Source organism: Odocoileus virginianus, chromosome 20 (genome assembly GCF_023699985.2).
Source record: "Odocoileus virginianus isolate 20LAN1187 ecotype Illinois chromosome 20, Ovbor_1.2, whole genome shotgun sequence".
Classification (NCBI taxonomy): domain Eukaryota; kingdom Metazoa; phylum Chordata; class Mammalia; order Artiodactyla; family Cervidae; genus Odocoileus; species Odocoileus virginianus.
This window is the reverse complement of record NC_069693.1, coordinates 26,831,922-26,856,165: the sequence shown is the minus strand read 5'-3', so window position 1 is coordinate 26,856,165 and position 24,244 is coordinate 26,831,922. Positions and strand designations below refer to the sequence as shown.

General features: G+C 47.3%; 1 protein-coding gene across 2 annotated transcripts in view; it reads left to right on the top strand.

Moving 5' to 3' along the window:
- Positions 1-24,244, top strand: part of CDH5 (cadherin 5) — a 44,042-nt gene that overhangs the window by 2,960 nt on the left and 16,838 nt on the right. For both annotated transcript variants that reach the window (XM_020885098.2, XM_020885096.2), the window contains exons 2-3: positions 17,025-17,251; positions 23,581-23,869. In XM_020885098.2, the coding sequence (XP_020740757.1) occupies positions 17,048-17,251; positions 23,581-23,869 (493 nt within the window). In that variant the 5' untranslated portion in view covers positions 17,025-17,047. The remainder of the gene's footprint in view (positions 1-17,024; positions 17,252-23,580; positions 23,870-24,244) is intronic.

Genomic DNA, 24,244 nt, shown 5'->3' with positions numbered 1-24,244 from the left:
GGGTGGGTTTTCTCTCCTTGGAGCTTGGAGCTGCCCCTTTAGGATATATCGGGGTGACCCAGAGACCGTAGCATATATTTGTTTCAAATCACAAACTAGTTCTGGTGAATTGGTAGTCTCTAGCTCAAATATTGTCGGAGAAGGCAATGGCACCCCACTCCAGTACTCTTGCCTGGAAAATCCCATGGATGGAGGAGCCTGGTGGGCTGCAGTCCATGGGGTCGCTAGGAGCCTGACACGACTGAGTGACTTCCCTTTCACTTTTCACTTTCATGCATTGGAGAAGGAAATGGCAACCCACTCCAGTGTTCTTGCCTGGAGAATCCCAGGGACGGCGGAGCCTGGTGGGCTGCCATCTTTGGGGTCGCACAGAGTCGGACACGACTGAAGCGACTTAGCAGCAGCAGCAGCAACTCAAAGATTGTACTGAGGATTCAGGAGCTGAGTTCGAGTTCAGCAGGAATGAACACTGTGATTTATCAGTGATGTCTGCCATGAGTATGAAAAAGGCTGAGCGGCAACCCAGGACTTCTGTTTTGTCAGTCCTGCTTTCAGAGGTGCCCTGCACACGGGTGTGTGTTCATCAGGGACCCATAAGAAAGATAATCTGATTGTGCTCAAAGAGTTGTGTGTCTGACAAAGCAACGGGCTATCAGAGATGCTATTTGGGGACAGGGAGGAGTTTCTCTGAGTTGTTTCAACTATTTGTACCTGCTCTGAGCACCCAAGGTGTTGTCTGCAGATGTGCAGATTTGTTTGAAACTCTGTGAGTGAGGAGGGAAGGAGTGAAAGGTCAGAGCAGGAGACCAAGGTGGGCTGACAGTCAGTGGTGGGGACACTGGCTCTCTCAAGGTCCTCTGGGCCTCGAGTTCACACATCTGGATGCTGGGATAAAGGGGACACTGGCCCAGGACCTGCCTGGTCAGAGACACTTGGGAGTCTGTCAGAAGACATCGTGGAGGATATGAACTGGGGCTTGAAAAGAAGCAGAGCGTTCACCCTGGGGCCACAGCAAGGAAAGGCATTCCAGGCAGAGGGAACAGCCTGAGCAAAAAGCCTGTTAAAGAGAGGAAGAGCACTGTGTACTCCAGAAACATCCAGTTCTCCTCTTGGCCGGGAGGGGCCGGGAGGGGCAGGGAGGTGAAGGAGAGGAGAGCCAGAGGGTGGGCAGGGATGTTCAGGAATGGGGCCTCGTCCTGCAGGGAGTGGGGAGCCAGGGAGGAGCACTCAACAGGGGAGCGGCGTGGGCAGCTCTGAGGGGAGCCGAGACAGGCGGGCTGTTGGCAGAATCCCGAGGAGAGGGGATCAGGTCTGGGACCCTCAGGAGCAGGTCATGGGGCCGAACAGAGCCCCAGTTCAGGATAAAGCCCCAGGGGGCCAGCTCACAGCTGCCCAGCCCCACCCCCAACACCTCCCATCCCTGTGGCTCTCGGGGCCTCACCCTTCATCCTCCCAGTGTGGGTGAGTGCCAAGGCCCAGCCATAAATGCTGGGGCTCAAGGAGACAATTTGGGAATCCCTGAATGAGTTTGGGGATCATTGGCTCCAAATTCTGCCCTAGACTGAGGCTTGAGGTGGTGAGAGGGTGCTGGGGAGGGTGGTCCAGGGCCACACAGGGACAGGGGCTCCAGGGCCCCCCCCCCCCCACACAGGCACACCTCCTGCAGGCTCTGGGCCTCTCCTCCCACCTCCCAGCCCTTCACTCTTGACCCAGGGTCCCTGGGCCGGAGCCCAGAGCCTGCAGGAGGCTGGGCTGGGGTGGAGTGTCCAGCGCATCCTCCGAGGCTTTGCCTGGGGCTGGGCTCTGCCGCCAGGTCTTGCCCCAGCTCATGGCAGGTGTGAGGACAGGAGAGGGGCCAGTCCCACAGAGAGAAGGCTCTTCAGGGGACACAGGTGTGTGCTTGCATAGGCAGCACATGTCTGTGTCCGTGTGGCCTGAGGATGTCGTGTGTGTTATCCCTGACCTGGAGTCTTCCTCTAGCCCACACCCAAGGGCCCTGCGGTCTGCTCATTAACTCCCCAAACCCAGACTCAACCCCTGAAACCTAAGACTTGAACAGGTCAGGGCAGAACTAATCCAGGCCTTTGCCAGGCTCTCTGCCGAGCAGTTCCCAGCTGGTCCAGGCTGCCTAGGGTCCATTCAGCTACAAAAAGCACAGCCTCTACCTGCCTCATCTCCTCCTATATCCTCCCTTATAAAGAGCGCAGAGTTGAGCAGACTTCACAGCCCCTTCAAGGCCAAATCCTAGTGACAGATGGAGGCCACGAAGAGAAAGGGACCAAAAGGAGGTCCCACAGCAGGTCAGAGAGAGGCGGGGTCACTCCTGGGCTGAGACCCTCCGACGCATCAGGGGCCCCCACCCCCACCCTCTCACAGCTTCCTCTCCTCCATCACACCACACATCACAACCTGAAACTGTTTCTTATCAAGTGGTCAGTGTCTCTACACGAGGGTGCAGCCTCGGTTTGCTGTCCACGGGTAGGTCAGTGCCTGACACGTAGTAGATGCTTGATAAACGTTTGCTGAATGACTGTATAACCCCTGGGCTGTACAGAGGGCTTCAGAGAGGTGGTGACATGTGACCCAAATCCAGGCAGACGTGAGAGAACATCAAGGGCAAAGGCGGGAGACTGTGACTAAGCCTGATGGGCATCACTGTCCTCCAGGCTGGGGCTACTCTTGGAGGCTCACCAAGCACCCTCCAGGCCCAGATAGGGAATTGGAGAGGAGCAGAGGCACACAGCCACCCCCCTGAGCCCAACCTCCACCAACTCAGCTCAGCCTTCAGAGCCACACTGCTGTCCTCAGGCCTAGCCATCCAGGTTCTAAGCTCAGTGGTCCCACAAACTGTGGACACAGACCCAGACCCGGGAATTCTCCAAGGCCGTGACCTCCCATCCAAGCATGCCTGAGCCCAGCTGGACCCCACATGCTCCAGGGTTCCCCTACCCTTCTCCTGGGCTCCATATACCCACTACCAGGGGGCCCCCTGGACCTTCCCAGACTGACCGAGAGCAAGAGGACCTGCCTTCGCCCATCAGTCCACTAGAAGCTACCCCTAAAGCCTCTGTCACAGCTCCAGGGAGGGAGCATCGTCACAGATCCTAGATAACAGGGACAGAGGCTGGAATCTGGCCTCTGGGTGCCCAGCAGACACCTCTGAGTAGCTGAGCAAATCCCCCATCCCCAGGGCTGTCATCAGGCAAGCTCTTGGGCTGCTTGGTGGGCATTTCTCAGCACAGACATCACTTCCAAACTCCTCAGTCCCTCTGCATATCTGCGGAACCCAAACCCAACTATCAGCAGCCTGATCTCTCCGAAAACTTGTGAGAAACACCAAGAGACATGACTTCTGCTTACAGGAGAGGAAAGGGCTAAAATAAGCCTGACCCCAGCTGTGCACTGACCGCACCTCCAGAGGTACAGCCAAGGGAAATTCTGTTTTCAGCTGTGGGTCCAACAAATCCTGCCGGCTGACTTCCTCTCCAACTGTACGATGAGGAGGAACAATTTCATGACAAACTCTGCCCCTCGGCACCCATTTAGGTAAATTTCTAACCGAAAAGGCAAAAGACAGAAATACACGGGGCTTTTCAGAAGGAAAAGTCCCTCAGGTCCCTCTGAGATTGGGTGTAAGAGAAGCTCAGAATTTAGGAAAAAAGACACATCTGCATGAGGGTTCCAGACATACGACTTACAAGTTGTTATCTGAGCCTCACTTTCTTCCTCTGTGAAGTGGGGGTGATAATTCCTACATGCTGGGGATAGTGTAATGACTACATGAGATAGAATCTATGAAAGCTGGCATGGAGAACAGCTTCTTATTATTACCACTATTATGATGATGATTATTATTACATGATAGAGACAGAGTGCCATGAGGGGAAAACACTACTTGAGGTGAAAGGTAGCCTAAGTTTGAATCTTGGCTCCAACACTTGCTGCTGTGCGACCCAGGACGACTCCCTCTACCTCTCTGAGCTTCATCTGCAAAACAGGATTACTGACAACTCTTTCACAATTTGCAAGGTTTAAGTGAGACGAAGTTTCAGTATGCCACTGAGGAGGCTTTCAGGAATGATGCCCCCGGCAAAAAGGGCAGACCTGGGCAAGCACACCAGGGTCCAGCAGGGGAGTGAGATGGAGCACACAGTCCTCTTCTCCCAAGGGCCCCACCTCCAGAGTCCTGGCCCCTCACTCACCACTCAGAGAACTGAGCATGCAGAGCCCAGCAAGGGACACCCCAGTGACATGGGGTGACTCTACAGGAGCAAGCACCAGTCCTGGGTGCCAAGGGATTTCTCTCCAGGGCTCACAGCAGAGATTCCTCTTCTAGACACACAATAGGGTCCAAGGGGCTTTCCTGCACATTCAGAGAACATTCCAGGGTTGGGGGTCAGCCAAAGCCACTGAGAGGATGATGTCCCCCGTGAGCCACGTGACTAGCCTATGACTAGCAGCCTCTGCTGTACTGAAGGCCAGTGTGGTTATTTGTCTGTTTGGCTGCTGTCTGCTGTCAGCCCCAGGACAACTACCCTATCCAAGAGGCTGCAACAAAGAGAAAACCGCGTCCTCTTCACTGTATCAGATGGAGTCCCAGCTGGAAACATCAGTTACCCCTGGCATTCCAAAGAAGAGATTTTATGAAGGAAACATAGAGCTGTGAGCTTAATCATGGGAACAAATGGGATGTTGAAGCCTGTAGAGACAGGAAGCAGGCCACCCCAGGACTCCCCAAGAGAGGAGGGTGTTTCCAGAACCCAGTGAGGGACTGATGGGAGTAACAGAGGCCAGCAGGATGGAGAGATGCAGCCACAGGAGGAAACAGGAGCCAGAGCAGAGAGCAGTGGGGAAGAGGTTCCTGACTTCTCTCCTCCTATCCTCAAGACACACGCTGCACACCCTACCGGCCAAATATCTGAAGCTCAAGCCAGAAAGCCCAGGGTCAGTCCCCTTGACACAGGGCAGAGGTCAGGGCAGGGGCAGGGGGAGTGGATCCAGCAGGGTGGGAACCTGCAAAGCCCCTAGCCAAGTGACTAATAAGGAACAAAAGTGGCAAGCTGACTACTCAGTGGAGAAGAACAGAGCGTCAGCAAGGATTCATATACACTTAGTTTCATTCTTACCAACATGTTTTGGCCATGTTATGATTTTTTTTCTTTTAATTCAGGCCTGAAAACAACCCTGAGAGGCAGACACTAGTGTTCCCGTTGTACAGATAATGAGACTGAGGCTCAGAGAGGTGAAGTGTCACATGTACAGTCACACAATGACAATGCGACACGACTGATATTCTCTAAACCATAGAACCTGCCTGCAGTCACAACCATCACCCTGCTCCGTGTCAGCCCACAGAGGAGAGAGCCATGTGCCATGCGTGACTGGGCGCTGGGGAGCAGGGAGGATGGAGACAGGGCAGGTGGAAAGCTCTTCTCCAGGAAGGGAAGGAAGCTGTGATTTGAGCCCCGCTGTGGGAACTGGTCCCCAGCCCTGGGACCAACCCCAGGCGATGATGTAGTGGAAGATGACCACGGATGCAGGAGGTGCAGGGTGGAGACCAGAGATGGCTCCCCAGAGGAGTCTGTTTGGGCTCAATCCCAGATGATAAGCTCACCAGACAGAGAAAAGAGGGAAGACCTGTGGGGCTGTCCTGGGTCACTTCTCCTCCCTGGTCTCCTCCACATTCCAGCCTCCCAGTCTGAGCACCAGCCACACGACATGACCATCTGTAGCTGCTCCAGCCCCGATTTCTCTCCCACTGCAGATGGGGTCTCTGCCAGCTCCCGGCCATGGGCACAGAGACGTCTCATAGCAACTCCAACCTGACACAGCCCACACAGACCTTGTGGCACCACCACCCACCCATCTTCCAAATCTCAGCAAAAGCCCTGCCCCACAACTGCTCAGGCCAAAGACTGGGGAGCCGGCCTTGATTCCACACTCGTGGCCTGGAGCCCATATCTCTTCAAGCTCTGTTTTCCTCATCACATCTCCTTTTTTCTTGCTCTGATCTTCCTCCCTTCATCTTTTTAAGGATGGTGTGATTGTACTGGGTCTATCCAGGAAAACCTCCCTACCTCAAGGTCCTTAACTTGACCCTATCTGCTACAAGTCCTCTGCCATGGAAGGCAACTAGGGTGGGGAGACATGGGCATCTTTTTTTTTTTAATTTTTTTTATTAGTTGGAGGCTAATTACTTCACAACATTGCAGTGGGTTTTGTCATACACTGACATGAATCAGCCATGGAATTACATGTATTCCCCATCCCGATCGCCCCTCTCCACCTGATTCCTCTGGGTCTTCCCAATGTACCAGGCCTGAGCACTTCGCTCATGCATCCAACCTGGGCTGGTGATCTGTTTCACTATAGATAATATACATGTTTCAATGCTGTTCTCTTGAAACATCCCACCCTTGCCTTCTCCCACAGTGTCCAAAAGTCTGTTCTGTACATCTGTGTCTCTTTTTGTTTTGCATATAGGGTTATCATTACCATCTTTCTAAATTCCATATATATGTGTTAGTATGCTGTAACGTTCTTTATCTTTCTGGCTTACTTCACTCTGTATAATGGGCTCCAGTTTCATCCATCTCATTAGAACTGATTCAAATGAATTCTTTTTAATGGCTGAGTAATATTCCATGGTGTATATGTACCACAGCTTCCTTATCCATTCGTCTGCTGATGGGCATCTAGGTTGCTTCCATTTCCTGGCTATTATAAACAGTGCTGCGATGAACACTGGGGTGCACGTGTCTCTTTCAGATCTGGTTTCCTCAGTGTGTATGCCCAGAAGTGGTATTGCTGGGTCATATGGCAGTCCTATTTCCAGTTTTTTAAGAAATCTCCACACTGTTCTCCATAGTGGATGTACTAGTTTGCATTCCCACCAACAGTGTAAGAGGGTTCCCTTTTCTCCACACCCTCTCCAGCATTTATTGCTTGTAGACTTTTGGATAGCAGCCATCCTGACTGGCATGTAATGGTACCTCATTGTGGTTCTGATTTGCATTTCTCTGATAATGAGTGATGTTGAGCATCTTTTCATGTGTTTGTTAGCCATCTGTATGTCTTCTTTGGAGAAATGTCTGTTTAGTTCTTTGGCCCATTTTTTGATTGGGTCATTTATTTTTCTGGAATTGAGCTTCAGGAGTTGCTTGTATCTTTTTGAGATTAATCCTTTGTCTGTTGCTTCATTTGCTATTCTTTTCTCCCAATCTGAGGGCTGACACCTTGCTTATAGTTTCCTTTGTTGTGCAAAAGCTTTTAAGTTTCATTGGGTCCCATTTGTTTATTTTTGCTTTTATTTCCAATATTCTGGGAGGTGGGTCATAGAGGATCCTGCTGTGATTCATGTCAGAGAGTGTTTTGCCTATGTTCTCCTCTAGGAGTTTTATAGTTTCTGGTCTTACATTTAGATCTTTAATCCATTTTGAGTTTATTTTTGTGTATGGTATTAGAAAGTATTCTAGTTTCATTCTTTTACAAGTGGTTGACCAGTTTTCCCAGCACCTCTTGTTAAAGAGGTTGTCTTTTTTCCATTGTATATCCTTGCCTCCTTTGTCGAAGATAAGGTGTCCATAGGTTCGTGGATTTATCTCTGGGCTTTCTATTCTGTTCCATTGATCTACAGTTCTGTCTTTGTGCCAGTGCCATACTGTCTTGATGACTGTGGCTTTGTAGCAGAGTCTGAAGTCAGGCAGGTTGATTCCTCCAGTTCCATTCTTCTTTCTCAAGATTACTTTGGCTATTCGAGGTCTTTTGTATTTCCATACAAATTGTGAAATTATTTGTTCTAGTTCTGTGAAAAATACCGTTGGTAGCTTGATAGGGATTGCATTGAATCTATAGATTGCTTTGGGTAGTAGCGCCATTTTGACAATATTGATTCTTCCAATCCATGAACACGGTATGTTTCTCCATCTGTTTGTGTCCTCTTTGATTTCCTTCATCAGTGTTTTATAATTTTCTATGTATAGGTCTTTTGTTTCTTTAGGTAGATATTTCCTAAGTATTTTATTCTTTTTGTTGCAATGATGAATGGTATTGTTTCCTTCATTTCTCTTTCTGTTTTCTCATTGTTAGTGTATAGGAATGCAAGGGATTTCTGTGTGTTAATTTTATATCCTGCCACTTTACTATATTCGTTGATTAGCTCTAGCAATTTTCTGGTAGAGTCTTTAGGGCTTTCTATGTAGAGGATCATATCATCCGCAAACAGTGAGAGTTTCACTTCTTCTTTTCCTATCTGGATTCCTTTTACTTCTTTTTCTGCCCTGATTGCTGTGGCCAAAACTTCCAAAACTATGTTGAATAGTAGTGGTGAGAGTGGGCACCCTTGTCTTGTTCCTGATTTCAGGGGAAATGCTTTCAATTTTTCACCATTGAGGGTAATGCTTGCTGTGGGTTTGTCATATATAGCTTTTATTATGTTGAGGTATGTTCCTTCTATTCCTGCTTTCCGGAGAGTTTTAATCATAAATGGGTGTTGAATTTTGTCAAAGGCTTTCGCTGCATCTATTGAGATAATCATATGGTTTTTATCTTTCAATTTGTTAATGTGGTGCATTACATTGATTGATTCGTGGATATTAAAGAATCCTTGCATTCCTGGGATAAAGCCCACTTGGTCATGGTGTATGGTTTTTTTAATATGTTGTTGGATTCTGTTTGCTAGAATTTTGTTAAGCATTTTTGCATCTATGTTCTTCAGTGATATTGGCCTGTAGTTTTCTTTTTTTGTGACATCTTTATCTGGTTTTGGAATTAGGGTGATGGTGGCCTCATAGAATGAGTTTGGAAGTTTACCTTCTTCTGTAATTTTCTGGAAGAGTTTGAGTAAGACAGGTGTTAGCTCTTCTCTAAATTTTTGGTAGAATTCAGCTATGAAGCCATCTTGTCCTGGGCTTTTGTTTGCTGGAAGATTTCTGATTACAGTTTTGATTTCCTTGCTTGTGATGGCTCTGTTAAGATCCTCTATTTCTTCCTGGTTCAGTTTTGGAAAGTTATACTTTTCTAAGAACTTGTCCATTTCTTCCAAGTTGTCCATTTTACTGGCATAGAGCTGCTGCTAGTAGTCTCTTATGATCCTTTGTATTTCAGTGTTGTCTGTTGTGATCTCTCCATTTTCATTTCTAATTTTGTTAATTTGGTTCTTCTCTGTTTCTTAACGAGTCTTGCTAATGGTTTGTCAATTTTGTTTATTTTTTTCAAAAAACCAGCTTTTAGCTTTGTTGATTTTTGCTATGGTCTCTTTAGTTTCTTTTGTGTTTATTTCTGCCCTAATTTTTAAGATTTCTTTCCTTCTACTAACCCTGGGGTTCTTCATTTCTTCCTTCCCTAATTGATTTAGGTGTAGAGTTAGGTTATTTATTTGACTGTTTGCTTGTTTCTTGAGGTAAGCCTGTAATGCTATGAACCTTCCCCTTAGCACTGCTTTTACAGTGTCCCATAGGTTTGGGGTTGTTGTCTTTTCATTTTCATTCATTTCTATGCATATTTTGATTTTTTCTATGATTTGTTGGTTATTCAGAAGCGTGTTATTTAGCCTCCATATGTTTGAATTTTTAACAATTTTTTTCCTGTAACTGAGATCTAATCTTACTGCACTCTAGTCAGAAAAGATGACTGGAATGGTTTCAATTTTTTTGAATTTTCCAAGACTAGATTTATGGCCCAGGATGTGATCTATTCTGGAGAAGGTTCCATGTGCACTTGAGAAAAAGGTGAAGTTGATTGTTTTGGGGTGAAATGTCCTATAGATATCAATTAGGTTTAGCTGGTCCATTGTGTCATTTAAGGTTTGTGTTTCCTTGTTAATTTTCTGTTTAGTTGACCTATCCATAGTTGTGAGTGGGGTATTAAAGTCTCCCAGTATTATTGTGTTACTATTAATTTCCTCTTTCATTCTCATTAGCATTTGCCTTACATATTGTGGTGCTCCTATGTTGGGTGCATATATATTTATAGTTGTTATATCTTCTTCTTGGATTGATCCTTTGATCATTATGTAGTGTCCTTCTTTGTCTCTTTTCACATCCTTTATTTGAAAGTCTATTTTATCTGATATGAGTATTGCGACTCCTGCTTTCTTTTGTTCTCCATTTGCATAAAATATTTTTTTCCAGCCCTTCACTTTTAGTCTGTGTCTCTTGTTTTGAGGTGGGTCTCTTGTAGACAGCATATATAGGGGTCTTGTTTTTGTATCCATTCAGCCAGTCTTTGTCTTTTGCTTGGGGCATTCAACCCATTTACATTGAAGGTAATTATTGATAGGTGTGGTCCCGTTGCCATTTACTTTGTTGTTTTGGGTTCACGTTTATACAACCTTTCTGCATTTCCTGCCTAGAGAAGATCCTTTAGCATTTGTTGAAGAGCTGGTTTGGTGGTGCTGAATTCTCTCAGCTTTTGCTTGTCTGTAAAGCTTTTGAATTCTCCTTCATATCTGAATGAGATCCTTGCTGGGTACAGTAATCTAGGTTATAGGTTATTCTCTTTCATGACTTTAAGTATGTCCTGCCATTCGCTTCTGGCCTGGAGGGTTTCTATTGATAGATCAGCTGTTATCCTTATGGGAATCTATTTGTGTGTTATTTGTTGTTCCTCCCTTGCTGCTTTTGATATTTGTTCTTTGTGTTTGATCTTTGTTAATTTGATTAATATGTGTCTTGGGGTGTTTCGCCTTGGGTTTATCCTGTTTGGGACTCTCTGGGTTTCTTGGACTTGGGTGGCTATTTCTTTCCCCATTTTAGGGAAGTTTTCAGCTATTATCTCCTCGAGTATTTTCTCATGGCCTTTCTTTTTGTCTTCTTCTTCTGGGACTCCTATGATTCGAATGTTGGGGCATTTCACATTGTCCCAGAGGTCCCTGAGGTTGTCCTCATTTCTTTTGATTCTTTTTTCTTTTTTCCTCTCTGCTTCATTTATTTCCACCATTTTATCTTCTACCTCACTTATCCTATCTTCTGTCTCTGTTATTCTACTCTTGGTTCCCTCCAGAGTGTTTTTTATCTCATTTATTGCATTATTCATTTTTAATTGACTTTTTTATTTCTTCTAGGTCTTTATTAAACATTTCTTGCATCTTCTCAATCTTTGTCTCCAGGCTATTTATCTGTAACTCCATTTTGTTTTCAAGATTTTGGATCATTTTTATTATCATTATTCTAAATTCTTTTTCAGGTAGATTCCCTATCTCCTCCTCTTTTGTTTGACTTGGTGGGCATTTTTCATGTTCCTTTACCTGTTGGGTATTTCTCTGCCTTTTCATCTTGTTTAGATTGCTGTGTCTGGAGTGGGCTTTCTGTCATCTGGAGGTCTGTGGTTCCTTTTTACTGTGGAGGTTTTACCCAGAGGATGGGGCTGGACGATTGGCTTGTCAAGGTTTCCTGGTTAGGGAAGCTTGCATTGGTGTTCTGGTACGTGGAACTAGATTTCTTCTCTCTGGAGTGCAATGGAGTGCCCAGTAATGAGTTTTGAGATGGGTCTATGTGTTAGGTGTGACTTTGGGCAGCCTGTATGTTGACGTTCAGGGCTATGTTCCTGCGTTGCTGGAGAATTTGCGTCGTATGTCTTCCTCTGGGACTTATTGGCTCTTGGGTGGTGGTTGGTTTCAGTGTAGGTATGGAGGCTTTTGGATGGTCTCTTATTTCTTAGTGTTCCGTGTAGTCAGGAGTTTTCTGGTGTTCTCAGGTTTTGGGCTTAAGTCTCTCTCCTGCCTCTGGATTTCAGTTTTATTCTTCCAGTAGTCTCAAGACTTCTCCAACTATACAGCACTGATAATAAAACTTCTAGGTTAATGGTGAAAAGATTCTCCCCTGTGAGGGACACCTAGAGAGGTTCACAGAGTTACATGAAGAAGAGGAGAGGGAGGACGGAGATAGAGATGAGCAGGAGGAGAAAAAGGGGGACTCAAGAGGAGAGAGACAGATCTACGCAGTTCTCTGTTCCCAAAGTGTCCTCCGTAGCCCAGACACCCACAGAGATTCACAGAATTGGATTGGGAAGAGAAGGGGAAAGGAGGAAATAGAGGTGTTCTGAGGTAGAAAACGGAGAGTCAAGATTGGGAGAGAGTAATCAACACACTCCTGAATAAAAATGGGAACTGAATATTGGATTCTTAAATGTCCACAATTTATATCATATACTGAAAAACAAAGATTAAAAATCTAGAGTAGAGGTTAGACTCTTAAGAATACAATATTAAAAACAAAAACAAAAAATTTTAGAAATATATATGAAGTTCGATTTTAAAATAGGGCTTCTCTCTTTTTTTTTTTGCAAGGTTATAGTGTAATGAAAATGAAAATTAAGGAGTAGTAGAGGAGTAATAGAGGACTTTAAAAGGAAATAAGAGAAAAAGAAAAATGAAGAGAAAAAGGAAAAAAAAAAACAAAAAAAAATTTTTCCCTAATTAAAAAAATCGTAAAAATCTATGAAAATGAAAGTTAAGGAGTAATGGGAGAGTAATAGGGAATTTTAAACGAAAATAAAAGAGAAAAAATATAAAAGAAAAAAATTTTTTTAATTAAAAAAAAAAAAAACTAAAAATATATCTAGGAATTTCTCTGGAGCTGTTGTGGTCAGTGTGGGTTCGGTTCAGTTTCAGATAGCTCCTCGTTCCAGCTTACACGTCTCGATATCTACAGGCCCCTTACGGTGTAGTCGGTGTTCTCTACAGGGATTTTAATCTGTTGCACCGGTCCCTTCTGAAGCGGTTCCCTTTGTTTATTTGGCTTCTGTTTGCCGGTCTGTTCAGTGCCTACTTTCCGCCCTGACACAGGCAAGCGGAGATGGACTCTTACTCAGGTTGCTAGTTCCATTGCGCTGCGGGGAGGGACTGGCCCTGCTTTCTCCGTCTACGCTGCTCAGGCTCCCGGCTGCTCTATATTGAGCGTACCCTGCGCTGCGCGCGGTTCCAGCCCTTGGGTGTTCAAAGCACGGACTTGGCTGCGCCTGCGTTCCATGCCCTCCCCGCCCGAGCGGCTCAGGCAGCCAGGAGCTTGACGGGCGCACTCTGCCCAGGTGTGGCGTGCCTTCTCCCCTCCGCGGTCCCAGCCTCAGCTTCCGCCAGCGCCAGTCAGGTGCGTGCGCTTTCTCCCCTCCACGTCTCTAGCCCCAGTCCCCGCCCATGCCGGTCAGGTGCATGCGCTCTGTGTCTCGCCACGACCCTCCCGGCGGATGTCGACCATCCAGAATCTCAGGAAGTCTTTGATTAGAAACTGGAGGCCTGTTTGCAGTGCCGTAGGGGATGCGGTCCTTGGGGCCGAGCCTGCCCCTTTCCCCTCCCCCCTGCCTCCTGCCTCCGGCAGGGCTGGGCCAGTCCGCAGCCTGCGAGCTCTTCTCTGGACTTGCTCAGAGCCTTTGTTCTGCGAACGGCCAGCAGTGTGTTCGGGCCAGTTAATTTTCTCTCTCTCTCTTGCTATCCCACAGTTTAAGTTGGTAACTCACAAAAGCTCCCTCCGACTGTCCTTAGGGCACTCAGGCCCAGTCCTTACCCTAAGCAATGCCGCCCGCTCCTCTCCGTTCCACCCACACTTGCTGGTGGCGGATGCGGGCGTCTGGGGTACTTTTCTGCTGGGAGTTGCTTTTAGGCACATAATCTGTGGGTTTTATCTATTCTTCCCCTCCCAGTTAGGTTGCCCTCCGAGATTCAAAAACTTCCCCCAGACCCGCCAGTGCGAGGGTTTCCTGGTGTTTGGAAACTTCCTCTATTAAGACTCCCTTCCAGGGACGGATCTCCGTCCTTAGCTCTTTTGTCTCTCTTTTTATCTTTTATATTTTGTCCTACCTCCTTTCAAAGAGAATGTGCTGCTTTTCTGGGAGCCTGATGACCTCAGCTAACGATCAGAAGTTGCTTTGTGAAGTTTGCTCTGCGTTCAGTTGTTCTTTCGATGAATTTGTAGGAGAGAAAGTGGTCTCCCCATCCTATTCCTCCGCCATCTTGGCTCCTCCGACATGGACATCTTTGAGGGGCCATCATTCAGCCTACCATCCTGACCTGGTCACCTCTTCTGGAGCCCCCACAAATTGCTCGTTTCTATCTGACCCAAGGGCTTTCTCTTTTGTTTCTTCAGACAAAGGAACCATTTTTTTCTACCTCGGGGCCTTTGCACTTGCTGGTCCTTCTGCCAGGGATATCCTCCCTTCCTCTGGTATTCCAAGGGCTGACACTCCGATGTTGGCCCAGTGGTCATCTCTCTTGAGAGGCCTTCCCTGGCCTTGGGAGTCTCAGCCAGCTGCCCCCTCGCCCTCTGCTGTGCCCCCCAGCGTAATTCCCTGAGGACCTCTGATCAGCAGCTGATGCTTTTCCTCGTGTCCTTATTTTCCTGGGGTCCCCACAACAGTGTGCACTACCCAAGGACACGTTTTGTCTTTCCTGCTCACTGCTGCCACTAACACCGAGCACACAGCAGCTCCATTCATGTTCCCTCTGGGCTCGGCCTGCCCCGGGGCCTGAGAATTCTCTCTTCCCCTTTCTCAATTTCACTTCTGTGTGTTTCACTTTTTTATTTTTTTTAAAAAAACTTTTTCTCTTATATTGGAGTATGGCTGGTTAACAATGTTCTGATAGTTTCAGGCAGACAGCAGAGTGACTCAGCCATATGTATACACATATTCATTTTCCCCTTAACTCCACATCCAGGCTGCCACATAACATTGAACAGAGTTCCCTGTGCTATACAGTAGGTCCTTGTTGGTAATCCATCTTATTTATTTTTGATTTTATTTAGTTATTTAGGCTGTGCTGGGTCTTCGTTGCTGCACGGGTTTTTCTCCAGTTGCAGTGCACAGGCTTCTCATTGCGGTGGCTTCTCTTGTTGCTGAACATGGGCGCTAGGGCGCAGGGCTTCAGTGGTTCTGGTTCCTGGGCTCCAGAATGCAGGCTCAATAGTTGTGGCACATGGGCTGAGTTGCTCTACGGCATGTGGGATCCTCCCAGATCAGGGATTGAACCGGTGTCTCCTGCCTCGGCAGGTGGATTCTTTACCACTGAGCCACCAGGAAAGTCCGGTAATCCATTTTAAACATAGCAGTGTGTATACGTCAGTCCTAAACTCCCTAACTATCCCTCCCCCCCACCTTTCCTACTTTTTCATTCTTGAGTCACTTCTCACTTGAGGGATGCAGAAAGCAGCAAGACATGCAGGTCATTTCCAGGCAAAGAAGGAAATGACCTATCGGGCCTGAACCCCGTGAGGCTGGCCAGGGGTCACAGCTGCGCTGCCTCTGAGTTAGGACAGCTTCCTGGCAGGACTCTCAGCTCCCCGTGCCTTTGTTCACTGCCCTCCTCCTTCCCGGAGCAGCTGTCCTTCTCACAGCCCACCTCAAAGGGCATCAGATCCCTTTCGGTTCAACCGCCTCATTTAGGACTGAGGAAATGGACCCAAAAGCCTTCCCAGGCACACAGCACTTGCTCTCCAGGCACTGTTCCACCCCAGCCCTGCAAGCCCTCTTCCTCCCGGGCCATCAGCAGGGGCCACGGGGATGCTGGGTGCTAAGATCAGCAGGCCCAGGAGCCAGTCTACAGACACCCTCAGCCATCATGGAGGACAGCCTGGCGCCACCGTCTCAGAGAAAATGTTACTAGAGTTTAGAAACTTCCTGTACTGTGCAGAATCCAGCCCCTCCCTCCAGCCAGGGCAGGAGACGGCCAGGGTGGTGTCCTCCCACCCAGCAGCCCGTGGGTCCCTCCCTCTCTCCAGATGAGAGCCCTGGTTCTCCCACGCAGCACCCCTCTTACTCTGAACCTTCCCGGGAGCCGCAGGTCAGTCACACGGGGCCCAGCATGGGTATAGGCTGAGGGGTCAGGGCTGAGAGGGCACAGTGACACCCTCCATAGGGCAGTGAGAAAATCCCCCTTCCTTTTGGAACTCAGGGTGAAGCCAGGCCCTCTCTCTGCGTGACCCCAGATTCCTCATCCAGGGTGATCCCACACCCCAAGGGTTGCCTTCAATGGGATCTTTTGCTTAAAATGACCTCGTCCTGAGTTTCACGTTCTTCCGTCTCTTTCCTTAAATTCTTAATAACTTTTGTAAAAGGGACCCCATGTTTCCACTGTGTACTGGACCCCACACACTATGAAGCTGGTCCTGTAAGCCCAGCCTCTCAACACTCCCATCCCACCCTACCCCTGCTCTCGTGACAGCTCCTAAGCTGATCACCAACTGTAAGCTCCAGGTCTGGTGAGGGCCTGACCCTCTGGGTTAAGACATCCAGCTTTCTTAAGAGCCTTCTGAAGACAGCATCAAAGCAGCGCTGCCACAGGGGTTCTTGGGCCAGCCGGGGGGCATATTTGCTCAGACAAGCCTTTAAATCCCACCCCACAGCAGGTGCTAGGACTAGAGAAAGCAGAAAGAAAAAGCAGGAACTTTGGGGCCAGGCCAACTCAGTTTGAGTTTGACTCTGCAGCTTAGAGTCTGGGTGAGCTGGGAAATGTTACTAAACCTCTTTTCCTCAGCTTATCTATAAAGTGAGGGCTATACATACCCACCTCCAGGGTTATTGGGAGAATTAAGTGATATAATACATATAAAGTTGATATTTATCATTCTGATGACATTTTAATTTTTTTATGACATTTATTGATAAATGTCGGCTGTTGAGGTCAGACAACTGGGCTCTAGGCTCAGTCCCACCATTGACTCCAGTGTGAACGTCACATGTCTGTGCCTCAGATTTCCCAACATGTGAAATGAGGATAAGCTGGGTGTCCCCTGCACAAGGCTCCGGGAGCTCTCGCTCACATCAGCATCACCCACTCCTCCAGAAAATCTCCCCTACAGCTCTCCTTTGGGCTCCCCATCACCCACGCTTGCTTCCCCACCAGCACATGTGACCCTTAAGAAGGAGTTGTTTCCATGTCCGCCCTCCCCTCTTGGACTGGGAGCTCTGTGGGGGCAGGAACAGGCTGTGGTTCTGCTGGTCTGAGCAGAGTGGAGGACGAAGGGTTAAACAGTTCAGTGCTCCCTGAGAGATGCTCGCACCCACACGACCTGATGGCATCTCCCCTTTTCCCTCAGACCCAGCCTTCCCTCCTGGGAAGATGCAGGTACTCATGATGCTGCTGGCCACAGGGGCCACCTACTACCTGGGCCTGCTGGCAGCAGCTGCAGCAGCCGTCAACTCTGGCCAACCCGACACCCCTGGCTCGCTGCCCGCTCACCGGCGCCAGAAGAGAGACTGGATCTGGAATCAGATGCACATTGACGAAGAGAGAAATGACTCGCTGCCCCATTACGTGGGCAAGGTAAGCCTCGGGCCCTGGAGCAGGAGAGGCCTTGGCGGCAGGCAGCCCACAGCATTGGTGGTGATGGGAAAGACTCTGATGGGGTGGTGGTGGCTGTAGGGTTGGAGATGATGGCTGTGAGGGTGGTGGTCATAGTGGGAGAGACAGTGGATGTGGTGGAGGAAGTGACTAGGAGAAACGAGGCAAGGAGAAAGCGGTGGTGGTGGTAATTGGGAAGGGGAAGGTGGTGGGGGCGATGATGATGATCGTGGAGGTGATGGTGGTAGTGGAGATGACGGTGGTGGTGGAGGTAATGGTGCACACAAGGGTTCGTTTTCTCCCAGCCTTTGGTCTGTGGCACCCCATGCACAGCTGAGGAGGCCAGTGTAGTCTGAGGGTTCAGGGCTTAGCATGGGACCAGTCAAGGCTGCTTTAAATCTGCCCATCTGAGAGGTCTTCAGGACCTGAGCAGACATCTACAAAATTGTGCAGGTGACAAAGATCATCATCCAGGCCACAGTTTGCCATCTCTAGTCAAGGCCTTTGAGCTCCTCAAAACCCCCTTTGTCTCAGGCCATCCACTCCCCAGATTCTAAGACAGCCGTAACAAGGTGCCTGACCCAAGCCTGCCCTCCAAGGCAGGGTCTATGACCCTAACCCTCACTTCATCCCTTTGCAAACACGTCCATCCTCAGTCACCTTCCTAGGGCTTGAAGCTACACTGAGTAACTAATGAACTATCTTCCTGTGTCAAAGGACTGCTGATGTCAAAACCACTCCATTGAAAGGAGAGGCTCTAGTGGTGGAATTTCACCCATGACAACAGGGAGATGGGTTAGGTATCCCAAGAGTTTTCACTGAGGAGAAAAACTCCATTCAAGTGCTTTAAAATCTCACCATGTCAGTTTCCTGGAAGCTAAGCAGGGTCAGCTAAAGAAAGATCAGTGCCCTGGTGAGAGGAGGGGTGGTCCCAAGCACAGACCGGGCTCTAGAAGACAACGGGGGGCAAAGATAGAGCTACTCACCCTCACAGAGCTTGTGATTTAAAACAGGGGTTGGCCACATATCAACCAGTGAAGTTAGGACACTCCCTCACACCACACTCAAAATGATTTATTACAGACTTAAATATAAGACATGACACCATAAAACTCCAGAAGAGAACATAGGCAAAACATTCTCTGACATAAATCACAGCAATGTTTTCTTAGGTCAGTCTCCCAAGGCAAAAAAAAATAAAAGCAAAAATAAACAAAAGGGACCTAATCAAACTTTACAAGCTTTTGTGCAGCAAAGGAAACCATAAACAAAAAGACAACATAGAAACTGGGAGAAAATATCTGCAAAAGATGTGATAGACAGGGGCTTAATTTCCCAAATACATAAACAGCTCATATAGCTCAATATTAAAAACAAAAACAAAAAAAAACAAAAAAACCAAGCCAATCAAAAAATAGGCAGACGACCTAAGTAGACAGTTCTCCAAACAAGACATACAGATAGCCAACAGGCACATGAAAAGATACTCAATATCGCTAATTATTAGACAAATAGAAATCAAAACTACACCTCATACCAGTCAGAATGGTCATCAGCAAAAAGTCTACAAACAATAAATGCTGGAGATGGTGTGGGGAAAGGGAACCTTCCTTTACTGTGACTGGGAATGTAAAATGGTGCAACCAGTATGGAGAACAGCATGGAGGTTCCTTGAAAAGCTAAAAACAGAGTTACTCTATGAGTCAACAATCCCACTTTTGGGCATATATCCAGAAAATATGACAACTCTATTTCAAAAAGATACATCCAACCCAAAGCTCACAGCAGCACTGTTTGCAATAGCCAAGACATGGAAGCAACCTAACTGTCCATCAACAGATGGATAAAGAAGATGTGGAGATACGCATGTATATGTGTGTGCGTGTGTGTGCCATAAAATGAATGAAACACTGCCATTTGCAGCAACATGGACAGACCTAGGGGTGAGCAGACTACGTGAAGTCAGACAGAGCAAGACAAATATCATATGACATCACTTATATGTTAAATCTAAAAACATGATATAAATGAACTTAATTACAAAACAGAAACAGACTTACATAGAAAACAAACTTATGATTACCAAAGGGGAAAGACCGGAGGAATAAATTAGGAGTTTGGGGTGAGCAGATACAAGCTATCATATATAAAACAGACAAATAGCAAAGTCCTACTGTATAGCACAGGGAACTATATTCAGTAGTTTGTGATAACCTATAATGGAAAAGAATCTGAAAAAGTGTGTGTGTGTATATATATATAGTGTGTGTGTATATATATCACTCTGCTAAACACTAGAAACTAACACATTGTAAATCAGCTGTATTTCAATTAAACAAACACATACATAAATAGGGGCTGAGGGAACTGCCCCACCACATGGTTTTGAAAGTGAAGTTGTGGTTGCCTTCATGCTACAATGGCAGATTTGAGAAATTGTCCAAAGACCATATGACCCACAAAGTCAAAAATTTTTACTATCTGGCCCTTCACAGGAACAGTTTGCCCACCCTGGTCTAGAAGGGCAGCATGTATTAGACAAAGAGCCTCACACATGCCAGATGGGGCTCCCTGTGATTATAGAGAAACAGGCCAGAAAGGATCTTTAAATAGGGGAGGGTTCAGTCTGGTCCTGGTACCAGAAACGCCCCAGAAGGTGGCAGTGAGGGCCAGCTTGGGAATCTCCACTCCCAGCCCTGCCCAAGGCCAGCTCCCTGGGCCCAGGCCTCCTCTGGCCACAAAGAATGGCTAGGAAATTTAGATCTTTCAGTCTGCCTTCAGAGGGGAAGAAGCTTGCCCCAGGGTCACACAGTGAAACCAGAAAAACCCCAGGAAAGCGTAGGGCTCCTGACTTCCCACACTAGAGGCAAATGTCGTCAGACCACCTACTCCTCCCCCGTGGGATGACTGGGCCATGAATCATCTTCCAAAGAGAATGGCTGCCCCCGAGGAATACCGTTGAGCTGAGTCAGGAACAGTCAGCAGAAAGCGGGGCTACGAGCAGCCCTGACAGACTCGGAACAGCTTGCCTGAGGCTCTTTGCCCAGCAGGAGGAGCATCAGGCCTTCTAGTCACCTGCCACCAGCACGCACTTGGCACCTGGTATGGGGCAGGGGGCGGGAGGGAGCCCCGTGGAATCCCCACTCTGGGAAGCAGCAAGGCTGCCCGGAAAAGGCAAGGACAGGGCTCCAAGGCTCACCTCCTCGCTCCAAAGACATCATCTGAGGGAAGGAAGTCCCTCTTTATCAAGATCAGAGCCACGGAGCCTTTGTTTACAGAGCTGTTTGCTGGACAATGGGAATGAGACCTGGGCGGCCTTCTGAATTCACAAAATATGGGTCAGCATAGCTTTTGGCATTGAGAGGTCACATCCAAATGTAGTGATAATTTTTAAAAGGGGAAGACCCCCCAAAACCTATAACCTCAGTCTGTTTAATCATGAGCAAAACAACCTCTAGTAGGGGGCATCTGACAGAACGCCCGAGCAGCAGTCCTCAGAGCTCTCAAGGTCATCAAAAACAAGGAGAGTCTCATAGAGAAAATGAGCTTTTGCTACCAAAGAGGAAAGTGGGGTAGGTGTGGGGGAGATGACTTAGGAGTTTGGGATTAACATCTACACATCAATATATATAAAACAAGTAAACAACAAAGACCTACTATATAGCAACAGGGAACCATACTTAACATCTTGTAAAAACCTATAATGGAAAATGATCTGAAAAAGAAAATGTATGTATGTATAACTGAATCACTCTGCTGTACACTTGAAACTAACACAACAGTGTAAATTAACTATGCTTCAATTAAAAAAAAAAAAAGGACAGTCTGAGAAACTATCCCAGCCTAGAGGAATTTAAAGAAACATACCAACCATTAATAGATGTAATGTGGTATCCTAGGTGGGATCGTAGAACAGAAAAAGCACACGAGGTAAAAGCTAAGGAAATCTGCACAAACTATAGACTTTAGTTAATGATGATGTATAAACACTGGTCCATTAATTTCAACAAATGTACCATACTAATGTAAGATGTTAACAACAGGGAAACGGGTAGCAGGACGTACGGGAATCCTCTGTACTATCATCTCAGTTTTTCCATAAATCTAGAACTGTTCTAATATATAAAGTCTGCCTAAGAAAATTTGGAGGGAAGGAAAACAGAAACTTACCTTCACAGGATATCTTTTTTAACGCTATTGATTTGATAATATTGAGAAATTTTTACCAAAGTTGTTTAAGTATGAGTCGGATACAAAATGACAACTAGGAAAAAAAAGCACAATCTAAAAGTTGAGAGTCCTATTTTATTTGGTAGACATTCTGAGGACTTCAGGCCTGGGAGACAGACTCTCACATCCGTCTAAGGGACGTCTGCAAAGAGGCAAGGTGGGGAGCCAGGGTATACAAGAGCTTTTGCAACAAAGATCAGGTAGTTGGAACTTCAAAAGATCACTGTTAATTAAAGAAAAACAGACATCTCAAAGAACTGAGCCCTTTTTCCACATATGAGAAGATGCCAAGGTCAGGGTTCACTGAAATCATTCCTTTGATGCACAGCTCAGCTTTCTGGGGTCAGTATCCTGTGCTTTCTCATCCTGAGTCTCCTCGGGTGCACCATCTGCTGGGAGGCGGGGCGGGGGGAGTTGTAATGTGATGGCTTGATGGCTGTAACATCCCTTGTTTACTAATATGGCAGCCAACATTTTTTCCATTGCCACAATCTTAGAATTCCAATGACATATCCAAGCAGACTCACGCCCCCCTGGCTACCTTTCCCTACCTGGGTCCTAATGCACCCACGCAGCCAGGTTTGGAATGACCATCCTATCCTAACCTTGAGTAACTCACAGGGCCCCACACTGCCCCTCCTCCTTGATCCCCACTGTCTCCTGCCCAGGTCACAGGCTCCAGAGCAGTGCACCACTTCTTGCCTCCAGTCCATCCATTCATCACATGTCCTGGGTGCTGAGTTTTGGGGCCTCCCCATGAACCACCTGCCCCCTGCACACTGTGCTCTAAGATGCTTCACCACCTCTAGCTACAGCCCCGCTTCTCCCTCTCTCTGCCCCCCAAAGGGGAGGAGCCTCCCTCCCAGTTCCCCCTTCCTCACCTCTGAGACTCTTCTCTAGAAGCCTTGTCATCCGGCTTCTCATCTACCACCCTAACACTGCTCTCCCCAAGGGCTCGGATGACTGCATCATTGCTAAGCCTGAGGATGCTTTCCAGACCTCATGGGACTTCACTGTGCCCATCTTGATGCCACCTCTTCTGTCCTGAGATCCCTCGCTCTCTCCGGTCCTCCTCCAGCCTTTCTGATGTGACACCTTCACTCAAGGCTCTCATTCCAACTGACCCTTAAATGCTGCCCATCCTCAAATCCTCAGCCTCTGCAGCTTCAGACCAAGTTCTGAGAGCAAGAACACGGTCTGCACTATCTCTGTGCTCCCAGGCTGGCACTTCCTAGGGATTTGATGATTTTTTTTTTCTTTCATTGAATTGAACTCTGTTTGAACATCCTAACCATCCATTTAGAGAAGCATTCAACATGTATGAAATATCATTTGTTTATGCTCCTAAGAATTTCTAAGATTCTATCAATGAAATGTTCAGCAATTCTAACCTTCTAATATCCTTTAACATGTGGCTCTAGCATGAGTAACAACTAGCATTTATTGACAGCCTGAGCAAATTCCTTCACACACATTATTTGCCAAATCTTATTCCTAAGGACACTAATAGCACGTGTTTCAAAGGAAAAGGATTCAGTGGTCTAACAAGTATAGGAAATCCTGAGTTAAACAAAGCTTGCTGGAGTTCTTTTCTGCAGGACTACACATCGAAAATACTCAAGAGGAGAACATTTTTTTTTTTTCAAGAAGAGAACATTTTATGTATCGTCCCAAAACTAAATGGCAGGGGCCCAGTGATGGGCTGATAAACAGTTGACAACTGGCTTTTGAAGGGAAAAGATCCTGTTTATAGCATTTGCCAATCTCCTTGGTGTAAACACTTTCCCCACATCTTGTTTCAAGCTACCAACTCGAAGGCAGAGTTGGAAAGAGATGTGCATCGACACACCATTAGTATTTCCATGATTAGACAGGATCAACATAAAAACTCAAGAACATGGTGAAATGCAGTAAAATTATTAGGAAGCAAAAAATGTTGAGTACATTACCTTCATTTTTAATACAGTTCATTTAATTGTAAGCTTATATAACTGATTTTTCAACAATCCCATACACTCACACAGGCACACACACACAAACAGCACTGCTGTCTCCAGCTCGCAGCGCCTCTCCTCCTATAGGTTAAATCGAGTGTGAACCGCAAAAATGCCGAGTACCAGCTCAGAGGAGAGTCTGCCGGCAAGATCTTCCGCGTCGACGAGAACACAGGAGACGTGTATGCCTTAGAGAGGCTGGACAGGGAGAAGGTCTCCGAGTACCACCTCACTGCCCTCGTGGTGGACAAGGGCACCAAGATGAACCTGGAGGCTCCTTCCAGCTTCACCATCAAAGTCCACGACGTCAACGATAACTGGCCTGTGTTCACCCACCGGGTGTTCAATGCCTCCGTGCCCGAGATGTCAGGGATAGGTATGTGCCTGGCCTGTCCCTCTCCCTCTCCCCTCACACATCCCTGATCCAGAGGCACCTCTCCCATCAGCAGCTTCACTGCCTGGAACAGGATTCAGTGGGTTCCAAGCAGTGATGGGGATGCATGTAGTGCCAATTTCTGTGACTTGAAAGGAACGCTGGTCCCTAAAGACTAAACTCTGACCTGGCCCCAGACAGAGCCCTGATTGTCACACACACCACACACACACACCACACACACGTCCCCCCACACACACACTCCACACATACCCACACACACACACCACACACACACACACACACACCACACATCCCCCCACACACACACTCCACACATACCCACACACACACCACACACACACACGCACACACACA